The sequence below is a fragment of the Ailuropoda melanoleuca genome, chromosome 1 (genome assembly GCF_002007445.2).
Source record: "Ailuropoda melanoleuca isolate Jingjing chromosome 1, ASM200744v2, whole genome shotgun sequence".
NCBI classification, from domain to species: Eukaryota; Metazoa; Chordata; class Mammalia; order Carnivora; family Ursidae; genus Ailuropoda; species Ailuropoda melanoleuca.
In genome coordinates this window covers 101,715,344-101,742,568 of record NC_048218.1, presented here as the reverse complement: position 1 = coordinate 101,742,568, position 27,225 = coordinate 101,715,344, and the positions used below count along the sequence as shown (strand labels likewise).

Sequence of the window (27,225 nt, the reverse complement as noted above, 5' to 3'; positions counted from 1 at the left end):
TCAGCTTTAAGGTTGACTTTATTGGAACCAATAAAGCTCCTTGGAAAAACAGCCTGATACCTTGCTTACAGGGTTCCAAGAAGCCTTACTAGGTGAGTAAACATGGTCACTTCATTGTGGGTGCAAGAACTTCAGGATATTTGGGGGACCTCAAGAAGAGAGGAATTAACCCAAAACTATAGATATTACAGGCGAAGTCTCATGCAAGTATTTGGGTTGGCTTCTGGCCTTCAGAGGCTGTTAAAAGTTCAGTCAGGAGATTCCCTACAAAAAGTTCAAGCAAAGCAGATTTAGAAGAGCCTTTATGATCAATCACTATTTTTGCTGTACTTATGTAAATAATCAGGCCAAGTTTATTGAAACTAGATTTATTCTGTAAACAATTAGCCTTAATCTGGCTATCTTTGGTAAAAATAAGGGTGATTATAGAGAGAAAAATTTTGTTTCATTAACACACTTTTGTGGATATTAGATTCTAACGCAGTTATTATAAATTGGACTAGATCCTGATTTCTTTTCCTCCAATGCCTGGCTCACCAAGTGAACATCTTCGATTTTTTTCCATCCTTTTGACTTGGAATCATTGAGAACTAAAACTGACCTTTTTCCTGAAGCCCTGCAAACTGGATATGAACAACGTGGTGTAAACTTCAGAGAAATCACCACAACAGCTCATTTATAGACAATCTTCATGCCTGTCGTTCTATGGGCCACTCAATCACTACAAAGAAAATCTGTCAGATCGCCACCACCACCCCTAAAAGCACCTATCTAAGTTGCTCTAAGCCTGCCTCTAGAAATCCTCTCGACCAGCTACCCTCAGTACTCAGAAACTGGTTTATAATTTGATCCAGTCCTTAAACATTGTTTTTTCTTTTATTTCCACAGAAATGCCTCTTATTATCTGATTATTTGAACGACAGGCTTAACTTTGAGAAGACACCTACAGCACTGTGTCCTGAAATGAGTTTAACTGAATTGACTTATTGTCAGACTGAGAGATTCAACAAGAAGGAACAATCTACCACCTCGGTTTGTAATGTGTGAAACTTCCAGGAAAGCTTCAGTGGAGGGGGCTGTAGAGGCCAAGGGCAGGCCACCCCCAAATGTCCCCTTTGGCATATTGATTATTTTAAATAAAAGTTACTTAAGAGACAGATTACACAAGAGGGACACTCAGATCCTCGTCTGTCTTCCTGAAAGCAGGAAATGAATCTCCCATGTGAAAAGGTACGCTTTCTGTACCACAGGGTAGAGATACCGTTATCAGAGATAGGAAATTTAGAGCTAAAAAGGCTGCACAGACAATCCTGGTTACTTGTTATTAACTTATTACCTCAGTCCAGATTCGGTTTAGAATTCCCTACTAACTGAGGCTCCCAAAGTTAAGTTTTCTTTGTCCTGCCAATTCCTTATAGATTTATACTCTGTTTATAAAGTATAAAAACTGCCTACCTTGGTCATTTCTTTAGGTCTCAACTGCATTATTGGGCCTCTCTGTTTTTTTCTGTTAATCTGTCTCATATCAATTAAAGTCTTAGGCCAGCTGGAAGAACCTTGATGGGCAGAATAAAATTTGAATTCCTCCCCTACAAATGATATAAATTTTGAGAGGCAAATGATGGCCGTGTTTCCTGGATCACTTCTTCCTGCCTTGGGGAGGTACTCTACTGAATTTGATTATGGTATATTTTGTATTTACTTTTATAAATTAATTTAGGCCAACACTGGGTGCAAATTGTTGTTAAGAAATGGAAATTGTACATATTTGATAGAATTTCAGTTACATCACTATTCCGTTTGCAGACACTTGGCTTTATCTGTGAAACACTATATTTTTATTCATAAAATTTGAATTAAGCAATATTAAGAGTTAATTGTTTAGCACAAATTTCGCATGTGTATACAAATCTCTACAAACACGTTGAACACATTTTATATAGAAATGTAAACATTTATTTAAAAGTAGATATCAAAAAAGAATACTTGCTTGAAATGATAAAAAATAGTAAAGTTCCTTCTAAATTGATCACATTTTCCCTACAATTTACTTTCACTGAGATATATTATCTTTTTTACATCCTAGGTAGAAGGAATTTAGCAACAGAAAATGGTTTGCTGTGCTATGTTCAATGTAATGAGAAATACAGAGGTGAGACCATCAATTTTTGTTTTGTTTTGCTAAACACTTATTGATCCAATTACAGTGTATACTGAGTGGTTTTTACATTTTGGGGCTGAACCCTTGAGAAACCCATGGAGGAAACTGTTTAGCACTGAGCAGGGTTTAGTGTATGCCTGTGTTCCCAGAATTAAATAAACCAAACCAAGTGAAAACAGAAACCCCAGCATATTTTAATTTTTGAGTACTGTAATTGCAGGCTTTCTCAAATATTAGGCTACCTTATACCTTACCTATTTTATCAGAGTAATTATTTAGGCTATTAAGTATATCACTTTGTTTCGAATTTGGTATAAGCAGGTCCTTTTTTCTTTTCAGAAATTATTAAGCTCTGTTGGTACCACAGCAGAGCCTTCTTCAGTTCCGGAGGCTTCTTCTGGCGTTGGTAGCTCTTGACAGTAGTACTTCACTTTAAGTGGTTTCCCAGGGTACCAGACCAAGTGTATACGACAGGGAATGATTTCCTAGAAAATGAGAGTTCTAAAATGTTATGATCTGCAGCAATCTCCGGTGAACGCAGTTCTGTGCTGTAGGAGTGCGGGCCGCACTGACTCCGCCCCCGGCCCTCCACCTTGTTCATGTCCGTGCAGTGACCTCCCTTGGAAACACCTTCCAGGCCCCTCGGAGGTAATGTGTGCCCTGCCCCGAACGCAGGAAGGCTTTTGATCGTCCCTAAAGTTTTGATGACTAGGAGAGATCCCCCAACCCCGTCCAGGTGGTGCCTGAGGTCTGTTAAAATAGCAAACCCCTGACCTCACCACAATGGCCTCTGCACATCTCCTTGTTTTATCAAATCTGTGGATGAACAGTCTGGATTTTGCAGAGAAGAGCTGCGTGGCGCCTCGATCCCTGCCTGCCGACCCCCCGTGGCCATATGTTACCCCAAATCAAACTCTATGTAAACTGTGTGGAGCTGCCAGCTTCGCTTTTTGGTCTCCAGGTGGCTTCTCAGTTTGGATGATACTTTAGTGCCCCTCCTGTACCTTGTAACATACATACGATTTTGTTTTACCTGTGTCGAGAATTCATGGAGTAGAACCGTATAATCAAAATCAATTGCATCATCATTTGTTCTCTAGAGAAAGAAAAAAAAGAGTGTAATGAATAGGGTAGATTTATATTAGCTCAGAGTTCGTCATTATAAATTCCTGTTTGGATGAGCGCCTCGGATCTCCTGCTGCCTCTTCAATTTGAGCCTCAGCCCCTCTAGAAGCAGCCTGCACTGAGATATGAAAGTCATGGATTCGCACTGTTCTGTCACCAGGTTGGATGAAATCTAGTTGAATATCTATCACTTTTGCTGTCTAATAAGTATGGTTTTGATAGAGGCTAAGTTCTATGGGAATAGGGAGACTCTTTCGACGGCCTGTGGAATCTAGATCTTGTCTATGCACCTCCATCTGCTAGGTTACCCTGATATGCCAAACGACAGGACAAGGGGCAGCGCAACTGGTATCTCTAAAATGTCATGTGGACCAGGTTCTGTGCTAAATACTTTATTCATGTTGTCATGTAATTCTCTGTCTTACAAGAGTATGTATCATGAGCCTGGTTTTGAGGTTACAGCTCGTAAGTGAAAAACAGGAATTTGAACCCAGATGCACTGACTCTCCCACCCACGTTCTTTATGCACTGCTTCTAAAACCAGAACCCTGGATATTTTTATAGGCAGGCAGGCAGACTATTTACTGTGTATTTCTGTAGTTTAAAAATTAGTTTTCTTATAAACTTGTGTTTTTTCAGGACAATGCCTTCTGTTTTTGAAAGTAGCATTTCTGGAGGAAATCATAGCAGTCTCTAGATTTTAGGCAAAAAAAGAGGAAAGCCTGAAACAAATGATGGGTTTCCAACTCCATTAGATAAACTACTTTGCTAACTAACACAGAGTGTTACATATTTTTTAATACAAAATTGGGGTTACTAGAATGTTTGTAAACCCTGTACCATTTAATGAAGAAGACCTTCCTCCGTAACATTATTAAACCTTTCCATTTTTGTTTTCATAGATGGCCCCCCTTCGGGAGGAAGCACCCTTACGCCAGTCCGAAAAGCAGAGTTTATTAAACTGCAGCAGGGACACCGCACGCCCCGGCCCGGCAGAGTGTCCCCGGCTTGTGCTGCCCTCACCAAGCCAGGCTCTGCCAAGAAGTAGTTATTTTTAATGTTATTCAGAAATAATCTCCTTGGCTTCTGTTCAAATTATCACAAACGCCAAATCCTTATAATCCAAATTAATGATTTATTGTTACATTTTCCAGTAATTCAGCACTTTAATCATCTTAGAGACAGACTAGAAGTGTTTTGTTTGTTCCCTTTTATTACTCATGATCCCCACCAGAATCCGTGTGGTTTCAGTAGAGAGTAAGTAGGCTTAAATTATTAATACATACTATCCAAAGTAGACTTCCTAGTCGAATAAATAAGGTCGGTAAGAAGGCGTCTATAATGCACCCTTGGCCAGTGGGGGCCTCCAGGTAGGGTAAGGCCTCGGGCTGATTGCTGCAGGATAATTTGGGGTGCTGGCAGTGTCTGGTATGGACTCGTAAGACTCGAAACAGTGCTCAGTTTTACTTCTCAATTCAGGCTAAGGGTGTGAGGAAAGTCCTCATCTGTTTCTGTTTTTTTCTTCTCTAGCCAGCAAATATCTCCCTTGCCCTTGGTACAGTCCTCATGGCATTAGGAATGGCATCTGTCCTCAGTTCTACAGTGATAATTGTGCCAATCAGCACATTTATATCTGCATTTAAGTCTTGTTACCCCACTCTTCTCTGAGGCCTTGTTCATTTGGAGCTATGAGTTTGTAAGCCTGCCCTTCCTTACACTACTGCATCAAAGGGGACTTTAACCCTGAGTGTAAAGAAAGTAGTTCCCACCCAGAAAGCTTTTGGAAAAAATAATCTCTCTCCTTTCCTGAGCCACCTTGGGCCACAGAGCACCTGCAGTCACTTCCTGCTCCTGTACTGTCTTGGCTTTATCAGCCCCACCATCCTGTGTCTGGTCCCCTAGAACAGTATATAGATCTGATCTTAGTGACTTTTCAAACATGGTTTCTTGTTTTGCTTGTTGCTGGGTTACTCCTTTTGCTGAAAGATCATGTGAATCCTTAGTGCTACTTAATAGCAGAAGCTGGAAAACTATGTGGATATTTTTTTTTAAGGAAACTCTAAATGTGTATCAACTTTGAAACCAAATTTACCATTTGCTTCAGTGATTTAGATTTATGTTAATTTCAAGGACTTCAATAAATTTGTTAATCCTCATTTAATAGGCCCTAAGAGATGAAGAGATTTGCCTTAGGCAGCCCAGCAAGCCAGCTGCATATTCAATTATTATTTACCTAAAATCCAAACCTCACAGGGTAAAAAAAAAAAGTTGAAGTTTCTACTAAGTGACCATTCTCCCTCTGCATTTTTGTTTTCTTAACTCTACAATTACTTTTATCCCAGTTTTCCCACTTGTAGGTCGGGTGAATGATACTGATGGATAGGTGAGAGGCATCAAAGACTGGCTAGAACAAGACAGAAATAGAGCTGCTGTATTTGGACCATACTATGGTCTGGTGGTGGTTGGTTTGGTAATGTGTCGTGTACCACTGCAAATGAAAAGAAAGTACTGGCAGTAAGAGATCCTAAGGAGTGGGAAGAAGGCACAATAGGCGATCCCAAGCTCATCTCATCAGTGGACCCACTGAAGCAACAACCGCATGGATTGCAGCTAACTCTGAAGACAGCCTGAAGACTGGCAGAGCTCTTCCGCCGCTGGTTGTGGAGAGAAGGCTGCATCAAAACAGGTGGACACACAGTGGGACACCAAACCCCTGACATGACTAACAGGAGGGGTATCACAAGCACAGAAGACACCCCTGGCTCTGGGGACCCACCCTGGAAAGAAGAGTCCCCTTAATATTTAGCTATGAAATCAGTGGGGCTTAGCTCTGGGAGAGATGGACGGTATAGGAAATGAAGCCCTTCAAGAGCCAGGGCACTAAATAATAAGGCCCAAGACAGCACAGAAGGAACACTTTGCACAGCACCTGGGGTATATGTGAAGGGGATTTATTGACTAATTGTAGGACATGTGACAAAGGGACAGGGATCTACAGATTTCTCCAGGAACAAAAGTGGTGATTGATGCTATTTTCTTGCCCTCCCCAGCCTAGATAGCCAGATGCTTATGGGAGCTATGTATTAGACAGATGCTATGTCTAATACTGTCCATCTGCCTTGCTCTAGGACCCTGTGCCCACCCCGGAGTTCCCCTGCAGACCTACCACACCCAGCAGGCAGCACTGGTAAGGACTGGTGCCCCTCCTAAGCCACTCCTGCCCTGGGGAGAGGAGGCAGAGATAACCCTACAAACTAGCATGCCCACAGTTCTTGGGGCTGGGCCTCTTAGCTGGCTATGCAGGGAGAAAAGCCCTGTACTTTGGGGTACCCACAGCTTTTGCACTGGCTAACTGAATCCAGCCACACTGAGGGCCAGCCCTGCTCACCAGTGATCCCACAGCTGCCGTAGACAGGACCCTCAACACCATGGAGAGCAAACCCTGCCCCATGTGCCTGCAACAGGTGCACTGAGAACGAGCCCCAACCGGTGGCATGCCCACAGCATTCACAGCTTATCAAAAACAGGAGGGTACATGCAGCCCACGCAGGGGACATCTTTGGAGCACCCAGTTTTGAAGACTAGGGTGGGGCGATTGTCCCCTGTGGGGACACCACAGGACTGCTTCTACACAAGGCCACTAATTTCAAGACCAGAAGACTTAGACAAAATGAGACAGAGGAATAGATCCCAAATGTAAGAATAAGACAGAATCACAGAAAAAGAAAGAGATCAAAGTAACGGCCATAAAGAAACTCACCGTACTTATAAAAAGTGGATGAACTCAGTAAGAACTTCAACAAAATGATAGAAAATATAAAAAAGAACCAGTCAGAGAGGAAGAATGGAATACCTGAAATGAAAAATACACTAAAGGGAAATAGCAGCAGAACAGATCAGTGACCTGGAAGACAGGGTAATGGAAAGCACCCAAGCTGAACAGCAAAAAGAAAAAAAGGAATAAAAAAAGAGAGTAGGTTAAGAGACCTTTGTGACCTCATCAGGCGTAATAACATTTGCATTATAGGGATCCCAGAAGGAGAAGAGAGGATAAAGGGGGCAGAAAACTTACAAAAACCTCTCTAACCTGAGGAAACAGATATCCAAGTCCAGAAGTCACAGAAAGCCCCAAACAAGGTGAACAAAGAATGTCCACACCAAGACACATAATTACAATGCCTAAAGTAATGATAAAGAGAATTTTTAAGGCAGCAAGAGAAAACAAATAGTTAAACACAAGGAAAACCCCATTAGGCTGTCAGCTAATATTTCGGCAGAAACTTCAAAGACCGGAAGATGGTATGATGCATCAATGTGCTGAAAGGGAAAACCTATAACCAAGACTACCTGACAAGGTCATCATTCAGAACTGAAGAAGAGTTTCCCAAACAAAAATTAAAGGATTTTATTACCACTAGCCAGCCTTACAAAAAATGTTAAAGGGAATTCTTTAAAAAGAAAAGGCCATAACTGGAAGAAAATGATAAAAGGAAAATTTCACTGGTAAAACCAGACAACTAGTAAAGGTAGTAGATTGGTCACTAATGAACCCAGTATGGAAGTTAAAATTCGGTTTACTACTTTTGCATTTTATCTACAAAAGTTAGTCAAGAGATACTCAAAAATATGCAAAATAAGAGTAAAAACTTAGAATGTGTTCAAACTTAAGTGACCATCAACTTAACATAGATTGCTATACATATAGGATGTTTTACATGAATACCATGGCAACCACAAATCAAAAACCTGTAATAGATAAAATATAAAGCGAAAGCAATTCAAGAATAACACTAAAGAAAGCCATTAAGCCACAGGGAAGAAAGCAAGAGAAGGAAGAAACCCAGAGAACTGCAAAAATAACCAGAAAAAATTAACAAAATAGCAATAAGTCTATGCCTATCAATAATTAAATATAAATGCTCTAAAGCTCCAGTAAAAAGACAGAGAGTGACTATATGGATAAAAATGAAGACCCATCTGTATGCTGCCTACAAGAGACTCACTTCACACCTAAGACACAGGCAGACTGAAACGGAAGGAATGGAAAAAGATAGTGCTTGCAAATGGAAGTAACAAAAAAGCCAGGGCAGCAATACTTAGACAAAATAGACTTTAAAACAAAGACTGTAGCAAGAGACAAAGAAGTGTTACATAATGATAAATCAATTTCACAAGAGCATAGACAACTAATATAGGAGCACGTAAAAACAAGAAGCAATAATTAGACATAAAGGGAGAAACATGAACAGTAGGGAACTTTAGCAGCCCACTTACATCAATGAATGTATCAGACAAAATCAATTAAGGAAACAGAGGTTTTGATCAACATATTAGACCAGATGGACTTAAATTTGTTGAGACTTGTTTTGTGGCCTAAAATGTGGTCTGTCCTGGAGAATGTTTCATGTATACTTGAAACATGTGTATTCTGTTTTTGGATGGAATATTCTGTGTATACAGCAGACAAAACTCAAAGTCATTAGAAGGAAATAAAGATTAGACAGAAAAGATGAAGCCAAGACCTGGTTCTTTGAAAAGATAAAATTCATAAACCTTTAGCCAGACTCTAGAAATGAAAGAGGAGAAATAATAAGTGATACCACAGAAATACAAAGGTTTATTAGAGAATACTAAGAAAAATGAAATGCCAACAAATTGGACTACCTAAGAAAAATAAGAACAGATTCCTAGAAAAATACAATCTAAAACTGAATCAGAAAGAGAAATGAGAAAAGACTGACTACTAGTAACAAAATTCTATCAGTTAAAAAAAAATCTCCTCACAAGGAAAAGTCCAGGACCAGAAGACTTCACAGATGAATTCTACAGAACATTTGAAGAGGAGTTAATGTCAGTTCTTCTCAACCTAGTACAAAAAATAGAAGGGGAAGGAAAACTAGCAAATTCATCTTAGTCCAGAATTATCCTGATGCCAAAACCAAAGACCCTACAAGAAAAGAAAACTATAGGCCAATATTCTTGACGAAGATAGATGAAAAAATACTCAACAAAATATTAGCCAACTGAATTTAACAGTAATTTAAAAGGATTATTCATCACAATCAAGTGGGATTTATTCCAGGGATGCAAGGGTGATTCAATATTTGCAAATCAGTCAATGTGATACATCACATTAATAAGAGGAAGGATAAAAATCATATGATAATTTCAATAGATGCAGAGAAGATATTTAGCAAATTCAATATCCGGTCATGATAAAAACTCTCAACAAAGCAGGCTTAAGCCAGAACATATCTCAACATAATAAAGGCCACATATGAAAAACCCACAGCTAACATCATAGTGAATATTGAAAAACTCTAAAGTTTTTCTTTAAGATCAGGAACAAGACAAGGATATGCAGTGTCACCACTTTTATTCAACACAAAGTCACATGAAGTCCTAGCTGCACCAATCAGGGAAGAAAAAAGAATAAAAGGCATCCAACTTGGTAAACGGGAAGTAAAACTTTTGATATTTTCAGATAACATGATACTCTATATAATAAACCCTAAAGACTCCACCAAAAAACTACTAGAACTTATAAATGACTTCCGTAAATTTCCAGGACACAAAATTAATATATAGAAATCTGTTGCATTTCTATACACTAATAATTAGCAGAAAGCAAAATTAAGAAAACAATTCCATTGACAATTGCACTAAAAGAATGAAGTAACTAGGAATTGTTTTAAACAAGGAGGTTAAAGATGTATACTCTGCAATCTACAGGACATTGATGAAAGAAGTTGAAGACGACCCAAATGGAAAGGTATATCATCCTCATGAATATTGGAAGAAAGAGTATCATTAAAATGTCCCTACTACCCAAAACAATCTACAAATTCAGTGCAATCCCTATGAAAATACCAACAGTATTTTTCACAGAAGTAGAACAAATAATCTTAAATTTTGTTTGGAACCACAAAGGACCCCAAATAGCCAAAGCAGTCTTGAGAAAGAACAAAATTGGACGTATCCCAATTCCAGATTTCAAGATATACTACGTAGCTATAGTAATCAAAACAGTATGATAACTAGCACAAATACAGACACCTACATCAGTGGAGTACAATAAAGAACCCAGAAATTAACCCACACTTAAATATAGTCAATCTATAACAAAGATAGCAAGAATATACAATGGGGAAAAGATAGTCTCTTCAAAAAATGATGCTGCGAAAACTGAACAGCTACATGCAAAAGAATGAAACCTGGATTTTTTTTTTCTACACCATAAACAAAAATAAACTCAAAATGGATTAAGGAGCCAAAAATGTGAGACATGAAACCATAAAACTACTAAAAGAAAACCATAACCATCAACAATATGAAAAAGCAACTTACTGAATGGGAGATGATATTTCTAAATGATTTATCCAGTAAGGGGTTGATATTTAAATATATAAAGAACTCATTCAATTCAACACCAAAACAACAACAACAACAACAAGACCAAAGAAACCTCCAACAGTCCAGTTTAAAAAATGGGCAGAGGACATGAATAGATGTTTTGCAAATAAGACCTACAGATGACCAATGGACACATGAAGAGATGGTCAATATCACAAATCATCAGGGAAATGCAGATCAAAACCACAATGAGCTATCACCTAGCACCTGTCAGAATGGCTAGTATCAAAATGACAAGTAACAAGTGTTGGCGAATACATAGAGGAAAGGGAATCCTTGCACACTATTGGGGGGAATGTAAATTGGTGAAACCACTGTGGAAAATAGTATGGAAGTTCCTCAAAAATTAAAAATAGAAATACCACAGGATCCAATAATTCCACAATTAGGTATTTATCTAAAGAATATGAAAACATTAATTTGAAAAGATAAATGTACCCCTATATTCATTACAGCATTATTTACAATAGCAAAGCTATGGATACAACCTAAGTATCCATCTATAGATAAATGGATAATGAAGATGTGGTATAACGAAAATGTGGTATATATATACCAGGGAGTTTTACTCAGCCATAAAAAAAGAATGCAATGGCCATTTGTAACAACACAGATGAGTCTAGAAGAGTACTATTGTAAGTAAGCAGGCAGAGAAGGACACATACCATATAATTTCACTTATATATGGAATGTAAAAAACACAACAAAACAGACTCATAAAAACAGAGAACACCCTGCTCACTGCTAGCGGGGAGAAGGTGGAGGGGATGAGGAAATAGGTGAAAAGGATCAAGAGGTACAAACTTCCAGTTATAAAATAAATAAGTCACAGACATGGAAAGTACAGCACAGGCAATAGAGTCAATAATATTAAATAATGTATCGTGAAGTCGTGACTCTGCTTACGGTGATGTGCACTACTGTACACACGTGTTGAATCGCTATACTGTTGACCCGAAACTAATACGACCTGGTATGTCAGCTGTACTTGAATAAGTAAATCAATAAAATAATTTAAAAGTGTTTGAAAAAAATCCATTTCTTTCCTTTGTTGTGTCTGTATTGCTATATTCTTACTGTGTTGTTTTCTCCGATTCATTACAATTAGTTCTAAATTATCTTGACATCATTTTCTACAGTGTAAACCAAGTCTCCCCTAAACTTTCAGTTAAAGTCTCTTGTGAATATAATCATCTTGGTAGATAAAAGAGAGCCAGAAAGAGGTAGAGAAACTTTTATGTGGCATCTTGACTTGAAATATAACAGTAATCAATTAGATGATAGTTTCTATTAAAAGCATTCTATAAAGGGAAAGAAATGTGTTGATTTTGATTAATAAAAAAAAAACCTATTTCTCATCTGTTTTACAAGTGGTTTTTGAACAACACACCAAACTTACTGGCATTAATAATGCTTACTTGACATGGTGTGAGGGTCCAATATGGCAACGCGGGGAGACCCTGGACTCACCTCCACGGACACACTGAGGCCACACCTACACATAGAACGATTCCTCTTAAAGCACTCTGAGAGCTGACTGAACGGCTTCTGAACAACAAAGGATAAAGGGGTCACATAAAGAATGGCAGGAAAGATGGAGACATAGTAGCCTTGGGAACCCCAGTCAAGGCTGCAAAGTGCAGTGAGGAGGGATGATACCACAGAAAAAAAGCCATGGTTTAAAAGGGCAACTAGAATTTAAAGAAACTAGCTCTTGAGTGTCTTCCAAACAGGAGGGAACCCATGGAACATTCTCTGGGGTTGGAGAGGTTGATGAGAGGCATTTATGCTCCCCCTCCACCGTGACAGTGCAGATGGGAGGACAGTCCAGCACCCGAGTTGGCTGCGCCATTCCAATCCCAGCTGCCCAGTAGACAGGAAAAAAGCCATGGATTAAGAAAACAGCTAGCGTATAAAGGAAAGAGCCCTAGAGGAGCTGCGGGAATGCTCTCCAGGGTCAGAGGGGCTGGCACACACCGATGTTTACAACCACCCCCCCCTTCAGCCTTGATGGTGTGAATCAGAGCAGGGTGCAGGAACCCTGGCCAGCTGACTGCCTTACTGAGCCCAGGGCTCCTAGCCACATCACCCCCAGCTGTCTCCCCAAAAAGACTCCCCTCAACAGCCTGAGCTCCAGCCATCCCACCAGGGTGGCCCCAGTATAGCACACACCAGAATGCCCCAGGACAGCACCCACTACAGCTCCAGCCATATCACCAAGGTGTCAGAGGAGCAGAACACCCTGGAACATGCCAGGGCTGCTCCTGCTTCAGCTCCAGATGACTTATCAGGGCACCCCTTGCGTGGAACACCACAAGACACCCTGGCATGTGCCCCATCTTGGCTTTAGACATCCAGCCGGAGCACTCCCTCGCACGTAGCACCCTGGGGCACCTTGGCCCACACCTACCTCAACTTCAGCTGCCCTGCCTGGGTGCCCTATGCTGAGCACCCTGGGACCACCCTGGGACCACCCCTGCCTTGTACCCACTTCAGCTATAGCTGTCCTGCCAGGATGCCTTCTATGCAGAAAGCCACTGCCCCCCCATCTGTCCCCACTTCAGCTTCAGGTGACCTGCCAGGGTACCCTCTGTGAGGAGTGCTCAGGGACCCCCAGCTTGCACCCACTTTAGTTTTAGCTATCCTGCCAGGGCACCCTCTCTGCAAAGAGCCCTGGGACCACCCTAACCCATGCCCACTTCAGCCATCACCAGGACAGCCTCAGCACAAAGTGCCTCATGACCCCTAGCCCATGCCAGCCACAGTGCCAGGTGGCCAGCCAAAGTCACCAGGTACACAGAGTCTACGCGGGATGACCACATACAAGACTATTCCTTCAAGTTTAGGAGAAGTAGCTGTTCTAATTCACAGAAACAGACACACACAAGTCAAGCTAAATGGGAAGACAGAGGAATATACTCCAAATGAAAGAACAAGATAAAACCTCAGAAAAAGGACTAAATGAAATGGAGATAAGCATTCTATCTGATAAAGTAATGATCATAAAGATGCTTGCCAGACTGAAGGGTGAATGAACTTAGTGAGATCTTCAACAAATAGAAAATATAAAAATAGAACCAATCATAGTTGAAGAAAACAATAACTGAAATTAAAAATACACTAGAGAGAATCAACATTACATTAGCAGATGCAGCAGAATGGATTGGGGATCGGGAAGACACAGAAATAGAAAGCTACTAAGCAAAGCAGCAAAAAGAAAAAAAAGAATGAAAAAATCAGGATAGGTTAAGGGACCTCTGGGACAACATCAAATATACTAACATTAGCTTTATAGGGATTCAAAAAAAAAGAAGAGAGAGAATGGGGCAGAAAACTTATTTAAAGAAATAGCAGGTGAAAACTTCACTAATCTGGGGAAGGAAATGGACATGTAGCTCCAAGAAGGACAGAAAGACTCAAACAGGATGAAGCCAAGGAGGTACACCAAGACAATTAAAATATCAAAGATTAAAGAGAGAGAATCTTAAAAGCAGCAGGAGAAAAGGAACTAGTTATGTCCAAAGGAAATCCCATAAGGCTTCAGCAGAAAATTTGCAGGCCAGAAGGGAGTGGGATGATATATTCAAAGTCCTGGAGAAAATACAACCAAGACTATATGGCAAGGTCATCAATCAGAATCAAAGGAGAAATAAACAGTCTTCCAAACAAAAGTTAAAGGAGTTTTCCACCACTACACTGGCCTTACAAGAAATTCTAAAGGGACTTCCTTAAGTGGAAAAGAAAAGGTCATAAGTAAAAAAAGAAAAAAAAGAATAATGTCATGAGTAGAAGAAAAATATGAAAGGAAATATTTCATGATCAAAAGCAAACTTACAATAAAGTTAGTAGACCAATCACATATAACACTAGTATGAAGGTTAAAAGAGAAACAGTAATAACAATTACATCAAAAAAATTAGTTAAGGGACTCATAAAGTAAGATATAAATTAAAATTTTGGGGGGAATAAAAATATAGTACTTTTAGAATGTGTGTGAACTTAAGTGACCATTAGCTAAATATAGACTGGTATATATTCAGAATATTATATATGAACTACATGGTAACCATACATGAAAAACCTATAGTAGATAACAAAAAATAAAAAGGAATCCAAGTATAACAGTAAAGACAGTCATCAAAAAGGGAGAAAAAGAAAAAGGAACAGAGAACAAATATAAAACAACCAGTAAGCAATTAAGAAAATTGCAGTAAGTACATACCAATCAATAATAGCTTTAAATGTAAATGGTCTAATTGCTCAATCAAAAGACACAGGATGAATAAATGGATAAAAAAAAAAGACCCAGCTATATGTTGCCTACAAGAGACTCAATTCAGACCTAAAGACGCATAGAGACTGAAAGAGAAGGGATCCAAAAAAGATACACCATGCAAATGGAAGTAACAAAAAAGCCAGGGTAGCAATTCTTTTATCAGACAAAATAGACTTTAAAACAAAGGCTGTATAGCAAGAGACAAAAATGGGCACAACAAAATGATAAAGGGATCTATCCTATAAGAGGAGATAATTATAAATACCTATGCAACCAAGATAGGAACACTTAAATACATTAAACAAGTATTAACACACAAAGGGAGAATCTGACAAATATTAAGACATAAGGGTAGAAATACAATAATAGTTGGCCTGAGACAACACAGAATCCACAGTTTAATTAAGTCCTTGGGGCATACATGAAAAACATTCATTTACTAATCCAAGAACATGTCTTGGAGGAATAGGGATCTCAGGAGATTTCTCCAGAAACAAAAGTGCTGGTGGGTGCCATTTCTCTTCTTCTCCCCCAGCCTGGACAGTTGGACACTTGTGGGAGCCAGTGATAACACTCTCCATCGATCTTGCTAGCGCTACAGGCCCTTTCCCATCCAACACACCTGCTAGTGAAGATGTCCCTCCAAAGCGGGTCCTGCCCAAACACACCCTGCAAGCAACACTGAGCGAGGGCTGGTACCACTCCAAAGTGACTCCTGCCTTGGAAGGGTGGTGAGATAACCCCACACACCTGCAAGCCCACAGTTCCTGCAGCCAGTCCTTTTTGTTACTTCCCAGGGATCAAATCTTGCCATGAAGGGTATGCCGCAGGTGTGACAGAGAAGCAGATTGCAGACACCTAGTCTGACTGCTGGCCCCATTCATCAGTATGCCTGTGGCGGCCTCAGAGAAGCCTCTCAACAGTACAGGAACCAAACTGTCCATAGCAGTCAAGGCGGGACATTGTAGCTGGCTGGACTGAAGGCAACTGGGGCTCAGCCACGACACACAGCCCTCACAGGGAACACTCCTGGAGTGCCTGATTCTGGTGACCACGAGGGATTGCACCACAGGGCACCAAACAACCACGACCACTACACACGACCACACGACCACTACACACGACCACTACTGTCAAAACTAGGAGATGTAGCTCACCTCCCTTCTACACAGAAATAAGCACAGAGAGACAATGAGGGGACAGAAAAATACATCCCAAGAGGAAGAACAACACAACCAAGGGAAAAAAACTAAATAAAACAGAGATAAGCCTGAAAAAGAATTTAAAGTAATAGTCATAAAGATAATCACTGTTCTTGAGAAAAGAGTGGATGAACTCTGAAAACTTCAACAAAGAATATAAAAAGAAAAAATAAAGAACCAGGCAGAGATGAAGAATTCAATGACAAAAAAATAGACTAGTGGGAATCAACAGCAGATTAGAGCATGCAGCTGAATGGCTCAGCATTCTGGAAGACAGGATAATGGAAAGCAAACAAGCAAAACAACAAAAAGAATAGTGAAAAATGAGACTAGGTTAAGGGAACTAAGAGATATCATTGAGCATACTATTTGCATTACAGGGACCCCAGAAGGAGAAGACAGGATGAAAAGGGCAAAACAGCTTATTTGAAGAAATAATAGCTGAAAATTCCCTAATCTAGGGAAGGAACTACATCTAGGTAGAGGAAGCAGGGAGCACACTTAATAAGATGAATCTAAGGCGGTCCCACCAAGACACAGAACTACAATAGCCAAAAGGAATGATAGAGAATTTTAAAAACAGCAAGAGAAAACAAAACAGTTACATTCAAGAGAAACCCCATAAAGGCTCTCTGCTGATTTTTCAGCACAAACTTTGTGGGCCAGAAGGCAGTGGCATGATATATTCAAAGCGCTGAAAGGAAAAAAAAACCTGCTACCAAGAATACTCTACCCAGCAATATTATTGTTCAGAATAAGAGAGAGAGAATTTCCCAAACAAAAGTCAAAGGAGTTCATGACCACTAAACTAGCCTTACAAGAAAATGATAAAGAGAAAGAAAAGGCCATGACTTTTGAAAATTATGAAAGGAAAAAAATTTACAGGTAAAAATATACAGAGTAAATGTATTAGATTAATTACTTGAAAAGCCAGTATGGAGGTTAAAACACATAGTAAAATCCATTATATCTGCAAAAGTTAGCTGAGGGATACACAAAAACATGTAAAATGTGACCTTAAGTACATAAAATGTGAAGAGGGGAGAAAAAAATTAGTCCTGTGTTTGAACTTAAATGACCATGAATTTAATACAGACTGAGAAACACAGAGGATATTATATGTGAACCAATAGTAACCACAAATCAAAACCTATCATGGATACACAACAAATAAACAGAAAGGAATCCAAGTAAACACTAAAGAAAGCCATCAAACCAGAAAGTAAGCAAACAAGCACAGAATAAAAGGAGGAGAAGTACAAAAACAACCAGACAACAAATAACAAATGGCAATAAGTACATACTTAATAATTACCTTAAATGTAAGTGGACTAAATGTTCCACTCAAAAGATACTGGTTGACTGAATGGATTAAAAAAAAAAAAAGACCCATCTATATCCTAAAAAAGACTCACTTCAGACCTAAAGACACATAGAGACTGAATGTGAAGGGATGGAAAAACATTTCCAATTCAAATGGAAGCAAAAAAATAAAATAACAGCAATACCTATATCAGACAAAAAAGACTTTAAGACAAAGACTGTAGTAAGAGACAAAGAAGGGCACTATATAATGATAAAGAGATTGATCCCATAAGTAGATAAAAATTGTAAATATCTCTGCATCCAACACAGGAGCACCTAAATAACACAAAGCAAATATTAACAGACATAAAGGGAGAAATGGATAGCAATAAAATAATAGTAGAGGACTTTAACAGCCCAACTACATCAAAGAATAGTTCATAAAGACAGAAAATCAACAAGGAAACAGTGGCTTCGAACAACACATTAGACCAGATGGATCTAACAGATATGTACAGAACATTCCATCCCAAAAGAGCAGAAAACACATTCTTTTCAAGTGAGCATGGAACATTCTCCAGGTCAGAACACGTTAGGCCACAAAACAAATGTCAATAAATTAAGAAGATTGAAATCATACTAATTATCTTTTCTAACCACAATGGTATGAAATTAGAAATCAATTATAAGAAAAAAAACTGGAAAAAACCCACAAACATAGGAAGCTAAACAATATGCTCCGAAAAGAACCAGAGTCAATAAAGAAATCAAAAGGAAATAAAAATATATGGAGACAATTGAAAATGAAAACACAATAGTCCAAAATCTTTGGGACGCAGCAATAACAGTACGAAGAGAGAAATTTATAGTGATAACAGGCCTACCTTAAGAAATAAGAAAAATCTTGGGACTTCTGGAAAAGATGGCAAACTAGAAGGATCCTCAGCTCATCTCATCCCACAGATACAACTAGATAACACCCATACTAGCGTAAATAACCCAGAAAATGACACAAAGACTGGCAGAAGAGACTTTCCACAGCTAAATGTGGAGAACAGGCTACATTGAAGAGGGGAGAAAAGGTGGAGATGAGGTGCGGAGTCAGACAGACTCACTGGACTGTCCATGAGGAGGTATGCAGTGGACACGGAGAGAGGAGCAGATCTCCACAGATCCCCACAGGGCATGGGGGACCCAGATATGGGGGGACCCTCACAAGGAAGAAATCACAGCAAGAGAGCTAAATGAAATGGAGATAAGTAATATGCCTCATAGAGAATTTAAAGTAATGGTCATAAAGATACTCACTGGACTTGAGAAAAGAGTGGAGGACCTCAGTAAGACCCTCAACAAAAAGATAGGAAACACAAAAAATGACCAATCAGAGAGGAAGAACTCAATAACTGATATTAAGAATATGCTAGATAGAATAAATAGTAGACGAGAGGAAGTAGAAAGAATCAGCCCCGGAGGATGGAGTAATGGAAAGCAATCAAGCCTAACAGGAGAGAGGAAAAAAAATAAAATAAATGAAAATAGACTTAGGGAACTCAGTGACACCATCAAGCATAATAACATTTGCTTTATAGGGATCCTAGAAGAAGAAGAAGAGAGAGAAAAGGGGGCAGAAAATTTATTTCAAGAAATAATAGCTGAAAACTTCCCTAAATCTGTGGAAGGAAAAAGAAATTCAGATCTAGGAGGCACAGAACCTCCAAGAATAACAACCCAAGGAGGTCCATGCCAAGACACATAGTAATTAAAATGGCAATAAGTAGTAAATAAGAGAATTTTAAAAGCAGCGATTAAAAAGAAAATAGTTACATACAAGGGAAACTCCATAAGGGTATCAACTGAGTTTTCAGCACAAACTCTGTAGGTCAGAACACAGTGACATGATATATTCCAAATGTTGAAGGAAAGAAACCTGCAACCAAAAGTACTCTATCCACAGGCACCTGCCTGGCACAGTTGGTTGAGCATCTGATTCTTGGTTTCAGCTCAGGTCATGATCTCAGGGTAGTGAGATCGAGCCCCACCTCAGGTTGCATGCTCAGCTCGGAGTCTGCTTGGGATTCCCTCTCCCTCTGCCTCTCCCCACTGTGCGCTCTCTCTCAAATAAATAAATAAATCTTTAAAAAATATATACTCTATCCAATAAGGCTTTCATTCAGAAATGAAGGAGAGATAAAGAGCTTCCCAGACAAACAAAAGTAAAAGAAATCCATCAGCATTAAACCAACCCTATAGGAAATGTTAAAGGGGACACTTTGTGTAGAAAGGAAAGACCGTAAGTAGGAGTAAGAAAGGTAGGAGGCATAAAAGTGCTAAAATTAAGTATATCTATAAAAATCAGTCAAGGATTCACAAAAAATAAAAGGATGTAAAATGTGACACCATATACCTAAAACATGGGGCAGGGGGTAGAGGAGTAAAGAATGGGTTCAAACTTAAGTGACCATCAACCTAATATAGCCTGCTATATGCATAAGATACTATATATAAACCTAACAGTAACCACAAATCAAAAATCAGTAATAGATATGCAAAAAATAAGGAGAAAGGAAAGTATATCACCAAAGAGCAATGAGAGCAGAGAGCAAGAGAAAAAAAGGAACAGAGACGAAATACAAAAACCACAGAGCAAGTAACAAAACAATAAGTACATACCTCAATAATCAATAATACTATGAATGTAAATGGAGTAAATAATCAAAAGACATGGGGTGATGGGATGAATAAAAAAGCAAGACCGATCTTTATGCTGCCTTTCAAAGGACAAGTTTCAGTCCTTGACACATGTAGACTGAAAGTGAAGATATAGAAAAGTATTTATCATGCAAAAGGAGGGGAAAAGAAAGCAGGATAGCAATACTTACATTAGACAAGACAGATTTGAGATCAAAGATTAACAGAGACAAAGAAGGACAATATGTAAGCATTAAGGGAACAATCCACAGAACGTTATTAAAACTGTAAATATTTATGCACCAAACAGGGGAGCCCCAAAATACATAAACCAGCTAATAACAAACATAAGGGAAGTAATCGATAGTAATACAATAATAGTAGGGGACTTTAACACCTAACTTACATAAATGGATAGATAATCCAAACAGACAACCAACAAGGAAACAGTGGCTTTGAATGATTCATTGAACCAGAAGGATCTAATACATACATTCAGAGTATTTCATAAAAAACAGAATACACATTCTTTTCAAGTACACATGGAACATTCTCCAGAACAGCTCACATGTTTGGCCACAAAACAAGTCTCAACAAATTCAAAAAGATCAAGGCCATAACATACATCTTTTCTGACCACAATGCTATGAAACTAGATATCAACCATAATACAACTCTGGAAAGAGCACAAATACATGGAGGTTAAAGAACATGTTCCTAAACAATGAATGGGTCAACCAAGAAACCAAAGAGGAAATTAAAAAAAAATACATGGAGACAAGTGAAAATGAAAACACAACAGTCCAGTATCTTTGGGATGCAGCAAAAGCTGTTCAAAGAGGAAGTTTATTGCTATACAGGCCCACCTCAAGAAGCTATAAAAATCTCAAGTAAACAACCTAACCTTCCATCTAAAGGAGCAAGAAAAAGAACAAACAAAACCCAAAACCAGTAGAAGGAAGGAAATTATAAAGATTAGAGCAGAAATAAAGTAGAAACTTAAAAAAAAAAACAATAGAACAGATCAATGAAACTAGAGCCAGTTCTTTGAAAAGATCAACAAAATTGATAAATTTTTTAGTCAGATTAAGAGAGAGAGATTGATTGAGAGACAGAGGACTCAAACAAAATAAGAACTGAAAGAGGAGGTATAACTGACACCACAGGAATACAAAGGATTATAAGAATATTATGAAAAATTATATGCCAGCAAATTGGACAACCTAAAAGAAAGAAATTTGTAGAAACATAGAACCTCCTAAAACTGAATCAGGAAGAAATAGCAAATCTGAACAGACTGACCACCAGCAATGAAATCCAATCAGTGATCAAAAAACTCCCAACAAACAAAAGTTCAGGACCAGAAGTCTTCACAGGTGAATTCTACCAAACATTTCGAAAAGTTTATATCTATTCTTATCCAACTATCCTCCCCCCCCCAAAAAAAAAAACAGAAGAGGAAAGAAAGCTTACAAATTCATTTTATGAGCACTACCTTGATACCAAAACCAGATAAAGACACTACAAAGAAAGAGAACTACAATAATACCTTTTAAAAAGCATTCATCATGATCAAGTGTGATTTATTCCTGGGATGCAAGGGTGGTTCAATATTTGCAAGTCAATCAAACTGATTCATTATATCAATAAGAGAAAGGACAAAAACTGTATGATCATTTCAATAGGTATAGAAAAAGCATTTGACATGGGGTGCCTGGGTGGCACAGCGGTTAAGCTTCTGCCTTCGGCTCAGGGCGTGATCCTGGCGTTGTGGGATCGAGCCCCACATGGCTCTTTCCACTATGAGCCTGCTTCTTCCTCTCCTACTCCCCCTGCTTGTGTTCCCTCTCTCGCTGGCTGTCTCTATCTCTATCGAGTAAATAAATAAAATCTTAAAAAAAAAAAAGCATTTGACAAAGTACAACATCCATTCATGATTAAAAACAAAACACCTCAACAAAAGTAGGCTTACAGGGAATATACTGTAACATAATAAAGGCCATAAATGAAAAACTCACAGTTAATATCATACACAATGGTGAAAACCTGGGAGCTTTCCTTCTATGGTCAGGAACAAGACAGATATCCACTAGAACCACTTTCTTCAACATAGTACTGGAAGCCCTAGCTGCGGCAATCAGACAAGAAATAAAAGGTGCCCAAATTGGTAAGGAAGAAGTACAACTTTCACTATCTGCAGATGACATGATACTACATATATAGAAAACCTTAAAGACCACCAAAAAAACTACCAGAACTGATAAATTAATTCCATAAGGTCACAGGATACAAAAATCAATGTACAGAAATCTGTTGCATTTCTATACACTAATAATGAGGTAGCAGAAAGAGACAATAAGAAAATGATCCCATCTATAATTGCACCAAAAAGTATAAAATACCTAAGAATAAAAGCTAATCAAGGAAGGTAGATGTCCTATTCTCTGAAAACTATAAAGAATAAGAGAATGAAATTGAGGATGACAGATACAAAAGTAAAGATATTCCATGTTCATAGATTGGAAGAAACAATATTGTTAAAATGTCTATACTACCCACAGCAATCTACACACTTAATGCAATCCCTCACAAAATACCAACAGCATTTTTCACAGAACTAGAACAAACAATCCTAAAATCTGTATGGAACCAAAAAAAAGACCTTGGATAGCCAAAGCAATCTTGGGAAGAGAAAAAAAAAAGGAAGAAAACTGGAGGTATCACACTCCCAATTTCAAGATACACTACAAAGCTGTAGTAATCAAAACGGTATGATATTGACACAAAAACAGACACAGATCAATGGAACAGAATAGAGAGCCCAGAAATAAACCCATGATTATATAGTCAATCTTTTACAAAGGAGGCAAGAATATACAATGGGAAAAAAGCAATTTCTTCAACAAATGGTGTTGGGAAAACCGGACAGCTATATATACAGAAGAAACTGGACCGCTTTCTCACACTATACACAAAAGTAGACTAAAAATGGATTAAAGACCTAAATGTGAGACCTGAAACTATAAAAATGCTAGAAGAGAACACAGACAGTAATTTCTCTGATGTTGGTCACAGCAACATATTTACGGGTATGTCTTCTGAGGCAAGGGAAACAAAAGCAACAATAAACTATTGGGACTACTTCAAAATAAAAAACTTCTGCACAGTAAGGGAATCAATAAAACCAAAAGATAACCTAATGAATGGGAGAAGATATTTGCAAATGACATATCTGATGAAGGGTCAGTATCAAAAATATATAAGGAATTTTTACAACTCAACACACACAAAAAAACCAAATAATCCAATTAAAAATGGGCAGGAAACATGAATAGACATTTCTCCAAAAAAGACACCCAGATGGCCAATAGACACATGAAAAGATGTTCAACATTGGTAATTATCAGGGAAATGCTAATCAAAACCACAAAGAGATACCACCTAACACCTCTCAGAATGGCTAAAATCAAAACGCCAAGAAACAAGTGTTGGCAAGCATGTAGAGAAAAGGAACCCTTGCGCACTACTGGTGGGAATGCAAACAGTATGGAGGTTCCTCAAAACGTTAAAAATAAAATTACCACATGATCTAGTAATTCCACTACTGGGGATTTACTCAAGGAATACAAAAAACACTAATTTGAAAAGATATATGCACCACTATGTTTCTTGAAGCATTATTTACAGTAGCCAAATTATAGAAGCAGGCAAGCGTCCATCAATAGATGAATGGTCTATATACACAGTGGAATATTATTCAGCCATAAAAAGGAATGAAATCTCGCCATTTGTAACAACATGGACAGACCTAGAGGGTATAATGCTAAGTGAAATAAGTCAATCAGTGAAAGACAAATACCATATGATTTCACTTATTTGTAGAATTTAAGAAACAAAAAAAGGAGCAAAAAATAAAAGAGACAGACCAAAAATAGGACTCTTAACTCTGGAGAACAAAGTGATGGTTACCAGAGGGGAGGTGGGTGGGGAGATGGATGAAATAGGTGATGGGGATTAAGAGTACACTTACCATGATAGGCACTAAGTAATGTATAGAATTGTTGAATCACTACATTTGACACCTGAAACTCATGTAACACTGTTAACTATACTAAAATTATAATTTAAAAAATACAAAGAGCTTGCAGAGTAAGCTAACTACAAAGAATACCTGCGTAAACAAATATCTGAGATGAATTCAACTGGTATCTCTTGAATAACCTTTCCCGAAAGAAATGATTTATTTTGGGGGTTAATAAAGATAAGTTCAGTGTTATTAAATAGCATAAGGGAAATAACAAAAAGATTGTACAAGGGAATGTCACACATTCTTTAAAAAGTTTTGTTAAGTTTTATGAATCAATTTACTATTGCCAATAGTATAACAGACCATCCTTTTTTTTTTTAAGGTTTTATTTGTTTATTTGTCAGAGAGAGAGGGGAAGAGAGCACAAGCAGGGGGAGCAGCAGGCAGAGGGAGAAGCAGGCACCCTGCTGAGCAAGGAGCCCAACGTGGGACTTGATTCCAGGACCCTGGGATCATGACCTGAGCCTAAGGCATACGCTAAACTGACTGAGCCACCCAGGTGTCCCCAGACCATTCTTTCTGATGAAAAAAAAAAAAAAAAGAATAGGAAATTCATATGGAAAATAATTTTTAAAGCAATGATAAAAAAAAATCACAAACAAGCTTACCCCTATAGGAGCTAGAAAAAGAAGAACAAAGCCAAAGCTATAGCAGAAATAATAAAGATGAGAGCAGAAAGAAATGAAATAGAGACTAAAGAAACAATAGAAAAGATCAATAAAAAAGAATACACATGCAAAAATACTTAACAAAATATTAGCAAACTGATATCAACTACATATTAAAAGGATCATTCAACACAATCAAGTGGGGTTTATTCCAGGGATGCAACAGTGGTTCAACATTTGCAAATCAATCAACGTGACACATCATATCAACAAGGGAAGGATAAAAAACATACGATCAACTCTGTAGATGTAGAAAAAGCATCCTGCAAAATACAATATCCATTCATGATAAAAACTTTCAAGGAAGTGGGTTTAGAGGAAACATCCCTCAGAAACATCCACAGCTAACATCATACTCAATGGTGAAAAACTGAAATATTTTCTCTAAGATCAAGAGAAAGACAAGGATGTCCACTTTCACCACTTTTATTCAACATAGTACTGGAAGCCTTACTTTAGCAATCGGATAAGAAATAAAAACATCTAAATTGGTAAGGAAGAAGTGAAGCTTTCTATTTGCAGATGACATGATACTATATGTAGAAAACCCTAAAGACTCCACCAAAAAATGATCAGAATAAATGAAGTCAGTTCTTTGAAAAATTCACTGGTATTTTGATTGGGATGGCACTGAAAGTGTAGATTGCTCTGGGTAGCATGGACATTTTAACTATGTTTATTCTTCCGATCCATGAGCATGGTATTTTTCCATCTTTTTGTGTATTCTTCAATGTCTTTCAAGAGTGATTTGTAGTTTCTAGAATACAGATCCTTTACGTCTCTGGTTAATTCCGAGATAACGTATGATTTTTGGTGCTATTGTAAATGGAATGGATTCCCTAATTTCTCTTTCTTCAGTCTCATTGTTCATGTATAGAAATGCAACTGATTTCTGACCATTGATTTTGTATCCCGCCACATTACTGAATTGCTCTGTAAGTTCTAGTAGTTTGGGGGTGGATTTTTTGGGTTTTCCATATAGAGTATCATGTCGTCTGCGAAGAGAGACAGTTTGACTTCTTCTTTGCTGATATGGATACCTTTTATCCCTTTTTGTTTTCTGATTGCTGTTGCAAGGACTTCTAGTACTATGTTGAATAATAGTGGCGAGAGTGGGCATCCTTGTCGTGTTCCTGATCTTAAGGGAAAGGCTTCCAGCTTTTTGCCATTGAGAATGATATTTGCTATAGGCTTTTCATAGATGGTTTTTATGAAATTGAAGAATGTACCCTCTATCCCCACATTCGGAAGGGTTTTAATCAGGAAAGGATGCTGTATTTTGTCAAATGCTTTTTCTGCATCAATTGAGAGGATCATATGGCTCTTGANACACTCTGAAGGGTTTTAATCAGGAAAGGATGCTGTATTTTGTCAAATGCTTTTTCTGCATCAATTGAGAGGATCATATGGCTCTTGACTCTTTTCTTGTTGATATGATGTATCACACTGATCGATTTGTGAATGCTGAACCACCCTTGCATCCCAGCGATGAATCCCACTTGGTCTTGATGGATAATCCTTTTAATAATGTACTGTTGGATCCTATTAGCTAGGATCTTGTTGAGAATTTTGGCGTCCATATTCATCAGGGATATTGGTCAGTAATTCTCCTTTTTGATGGGGTCTTTGCCTGGTTTGGGGATCAAGGGTAACACTGGCCTCATAGAATGAGTTTGGTAGTTTTCCTTCTGTTTCTATTTTTTGAAACAGCTTCAGGAGAACAGGTATTATTTCTTCTTTGAATGTTTGGTAGAATTCCCCAGGGAATCCGTCAGGCCCTGGACTCTTGTTTTTGTGGAGGTTTTTGATCACTGCTTCAATCTCTTCATGATTAATCGGTTTAAATAATCCATTTCTTCCTGTTTCAGTCTTGGTAGTTTATAGGTTTCCAGGAAGGCATCCATTTCTTCCAGGTTGTTTAATTTATTGGCATAAAGCTGTTGATAAAAGTTTCTAACGATCCTTCCTATTTTATTAGTGTTGGTTGTGATCTCTCCCCTTTCATTCATAATTTTATTAATTTGGGTCCGTTCTCTATTTTTTTAAAATTTTATTTTATTATATTATGTTAATCACCATACAGTACATCCCCAGATTCCGATGTANCCCAGATTCCGATGTAAAGTTTGATGCTTCATTAGTTGTGTATAACACCCAGTGCACCATGCAATACGTGCCCTCCCTACTACCCATCACCAGTCCATCCCATTCCCCCACCCGCTCCCCTCCGAAGTCTCCAGTTTGTTTCTCATAGTCCATAGTCTCTCATGTTTCATTCCCCCTTCTGATTACCCCCCTTT

General features: G+C 38.3%; 1 protein-coding gene across 1 annotated transcript in view; it reads right to left on the bottom strand.

Annotated features, from left to right (window-relative positions):
* The window catches only part of RARRES1 (retinoic acid receptor responder 1), a 56,352-nt gene continuing 29,127 nt past the window's right edge, over window positions 1–27,225 (bottom strand). The window contains exons 6-7 of the mRNA XM_002918811.4: window positions 3,195–3,257; window positions 1–2,646 (exon numbers count right to left, since the gene is read on the bottom strand). Coding sequence (XP_002918857.3) covers window positions 2,497–2,646; window positions 3,195–3,257 — 213 coding nt within the window. The 3' untranslated portion in view covers window positions 1–2,496. The remainder of the gene's footprint in view (window positions 2,647–3,194; window positions 3,258–27,225) is intronic.